The sequence below is a fragment of the Hakea prostrata genome, chromosome 7 (assembly GCF_041222555.1).
Source record: "Hakea prostrata isolate BN-2017 chromosome 7, UWA_Hpros_2, whole genome shotgun sequence".
Classification (NCBI taxonomy): domain Eukaryota; kingdom Viridiplantae; phylum Streptophyta; class Magnoliopsida; order Proteales; family Proteaceae; genus Hakea; species Hakea prostrata.
Window position 1 is genome coordinate 13,475,111 of NC_142606.1, and position 3,200 is coordinate 13,478,310.

General features: G+C 36.7%; 1 protein-coding gene across 2 annotated transcripts; it reads left to right on the plus strand.

Moving 5' to 3' along the window:
- Window positions 1-385: 385 nt before the first annotated feature.
- Window positions 386-2,104, plus strand: LOC149009937 (plasmodesmata-located protein 2-like). 2 transcript variants are annotated; one of them, XM_089163514.1, is made up of 3 exons: window positions 386-1,328; window positions 1,434-1,550; window positions 1,649-2,104. In XM_089163514.1, exons 1-3 carry the CDS (start codon window positions 584-586, stop codon window positions 1,654-1,656), a joined length of 870 nt encoding a protein of 289 aa, XP_089019640.1. In that variant the 5' UTR covers window positions 386-583; the 3' UTR covers window positions 1,657-2,104. The 2 variants fall into 2 exon arrangements, with proteins under 2 accessions (XP_089019640.1, XP_089019642.1); XM_089163516.1 differs by having other exon boundaries at window positions 1,437-1,550.
- Window positions 2,105-3,200: the final 1,096 nt, after the last annotated feature.

Here is a 3,200-nt window from a genome sequence, read left to right on the forward strand (position 1 = left end):
AGCTGCAAGGATTCAAGCTCAGCTTCCATTCCCAAATCTGAAAGGAAAAAAAAAATGGAATGATAATTTGAAATAAATTCAAACCCTAATTCATGTAATAACTTCATCGGTCAAAAGTCAAAACACTTCTGATCTCACTCCCCTCGCACCAAATCAGATTCGCTGCCCTACTTTCTACCACGCTTTCCTTGCTAAAGGAATATTGCATTTGCCTCTGTTTCTTAAATAATTTCATGGACTATCCCCCCACCAAATCAGATTCCCTGTACTGTTGTTCTCATTCTCCATAAAAAGAAATTAATAATAAATCAAGTGTTTCCATTAGTAACATTACTTTAATACTTGTACATTATTATTATAAACTACTACATTTGTGGAGAAAAAAAAGTGGAAGAAACCCATATCTCCACAACTTCAAAGTTAGCCGGGGTAGATCATCCAAAAAGAAAGAAAACCAGGCACACAGAGGAGATTATTCTGCAAGAAAACTCTCAAACCCATCTAACTTTTCTCATTTCTAATAAAACCCATCTCTCCAAACAATCTAAGAAACCAACCATGATTTGATCGAAGCAAACTTCAGATGGGTTTTATAGCAAAACCCTTTTGCTTCTTCTCCTTCACTCTGTTCTTCTTAGCATGCTTCGAGTTCTTCCCATCTGTCGTTTCCGCTGCGGATAACAGTGTTTTTGTTTACAAGGGTTGTGCAAGTCAGTCATTCTCGGACCAAAGTTATTCACAATCCCTTTCTGCACTTTTCGCTTCTCTCACAGCTCAGGCTTCCCAGCAAGCCTTCTTCAAAACCAGTACAGGTGGAGGCCGAGTCACCATTTCTGGTCTCTTTCAATGCAGAGGAGATCTCAGTAATAATGATTGCTATAGCTGTGTGGGTAAGATCCCTGATATGGTTTATCGCCTTTGTGGAAATTCCGTGGCCGCAAGGGTTCAGCTCTCCGGTTGCTACATGCTCTATGAGGTCTCGGCGTTTCCTGATATTTCTGGTGTGCAGATGCTCTACAAGACGTGTAGTGCTTCAACTGCTGATGGGCAAGGCTTTTTGGAGAGGAGAGATACGGCATTATCTGCTCTTCAAAAGGGCGTGGCGAGCAGTAAGGGGTTTTACACAACAAGTTACGAATCGGTTTATGCGTTGGCTCAATGTGAAGGAGATCTGGGAACTTCAGATTGTGCAACCTGCGTACAAACTGCTGTTCAGAAAGTCCAAGTTGAATGTGGAGCTTCCATCTATGCTCAAGTTTATCTTCAGATGTGCTATGTAAGCTATAGTTACCAGCCCAATGGAGGAGTCTCGAGGAAATCTTCTTCAGGTAAATATATATCAAGTTCTCTGTATTTCTACCAAGTTTTGATTTGATTTTTCCATTTCTTCTCCCCTTAATTGATCTTTGAATCTATCATTGTTTTGAATGAAGCAGGAGTAGGGCAAAATACAGGGAAGACCATTGCAATTGTTGTGGGAGGGGCAGCAGCTTTGGGATTTTTAGTTATATTACTGACGTTCTTTAGATCAATGATGAAGAAACATGATGGTGAGTATGGATTTAAATTAGATGTGATGGGATCCTTTTTGCTTTCCTTTTCATCTCTTCTCATGCATTTGTGTTGGAAATTGTGTGATTCAATGCAGATTATTGAGAAGAAGTGATGGGCTATGGAGATGGTATAGTTTTTCTTTCCTTGAAGAGAAAGTTATATTTGATTTGGTGAACCAAAATTGTGGAGAAAGAGAGAGATGACAAACTGTCAAACTGTCAAACTGTAAACAGAGTTTTCTTTTTTGTTGTGAAGTTTGGAAGAGAAGCATTTGGGTCTAGGGTTCAGTTGAACTACTTGTGAAAAGATGAATGTTTTGTAACTTTGAATGGGTTGGGAAAGGTGGTGTTGGGAGACCTGGAAGAGAATGGGAAGGAGGAGGGAGGGTTTCTTTGGCTGTTTTTCATTGCCATATGGCTCTTTGTCTCTTTCCCTATTATCCCTTCAAGAAAAAGTACTTAATTTCTTGGGACCTCCTTTTGATTCTGATATTGTGCTTTCTCTGTCTATATCATTCATGCATTTATCAATTAAATAGATTCGTATTCCCTTTAATGTAGTAAAAAAACAAGATTGGACTCAACATTGAGCATGGCATTTGTTTCTTAAAATTGAGCACAGCACATGAAGAGGTTTTCTGAGATTTCAAAGATTGGTTCATTTGGTAAAGATGTAACATTTTATAATATGAAGATTAGAGTTCGAGTCTTCGTGGGGCCAGAGGCAATACCCTCATCATCTACTTAAATAGTTATAAAGTTTATGTCCGAGGATATAGTCGAAATACATATCAGCTGGTCCCAGTGAACCTCAATTCCAAGAAAGAAATAAAATAAAATAATTCAAACATCATGAAAATGATAGATCTCGAGCTTATTTATGTAATAACCCATTATCTTAAGGTCCCACAATTCTTGTGGAAAGAATGCATTCCTTTGATTTTCACACTTGCAGAGAAGTTTTCAAAGAAAATGAAGCCCAACTGGAACTTTAGGGTTTGAGTAAAGTAATGGGTTGGCATTGGTTTAAGTTTAAGACGGAAAATACAAACATAACATAGTTGGCCATTGGTGGAAACTTAATAAATGTCGCTTTTAAGATGAAAACGTTACCACATACAACCTTCACTCTTAAGGCCTTTCTTAAATAATTCAACTTAAGTTTTATGTATCATCGAGACAGGTGTTTTCTCACATGGCATGCTTGTCATTTCTGTTTTTTCAAGTTATAAAGTATTGATTATATATAATAATTCTTGCCCAAAAAGATATACATAAATAATAATTAAAATTTTGTAATTAAACATGAGATCGGTGGATTTTTAATAAAACTTTATCGTCTAATTTGTTCATTTTTTTTATGCACTTCATCTGGGATTTGTGGGGGCACATGTGTATCAATTCAACGCTGAGTATGGTGGAGATCTCTATGGGCAAAAAGTAGATCTGATTTTATGATTATGGTTGCCGAAATAAATAAATATGATAGCATGTTTCTCAAAAAAATATAATAATATTTATTTTGATAATTAAAATTTATGATTTTTTTTTAAAGGGTGTCAATCAGTACAGTTTCGGTACGGTACTAATTTTGAATACCGAAAATCACAACCGTCCTGCGTACCAAATTTACATGGTATGATACGA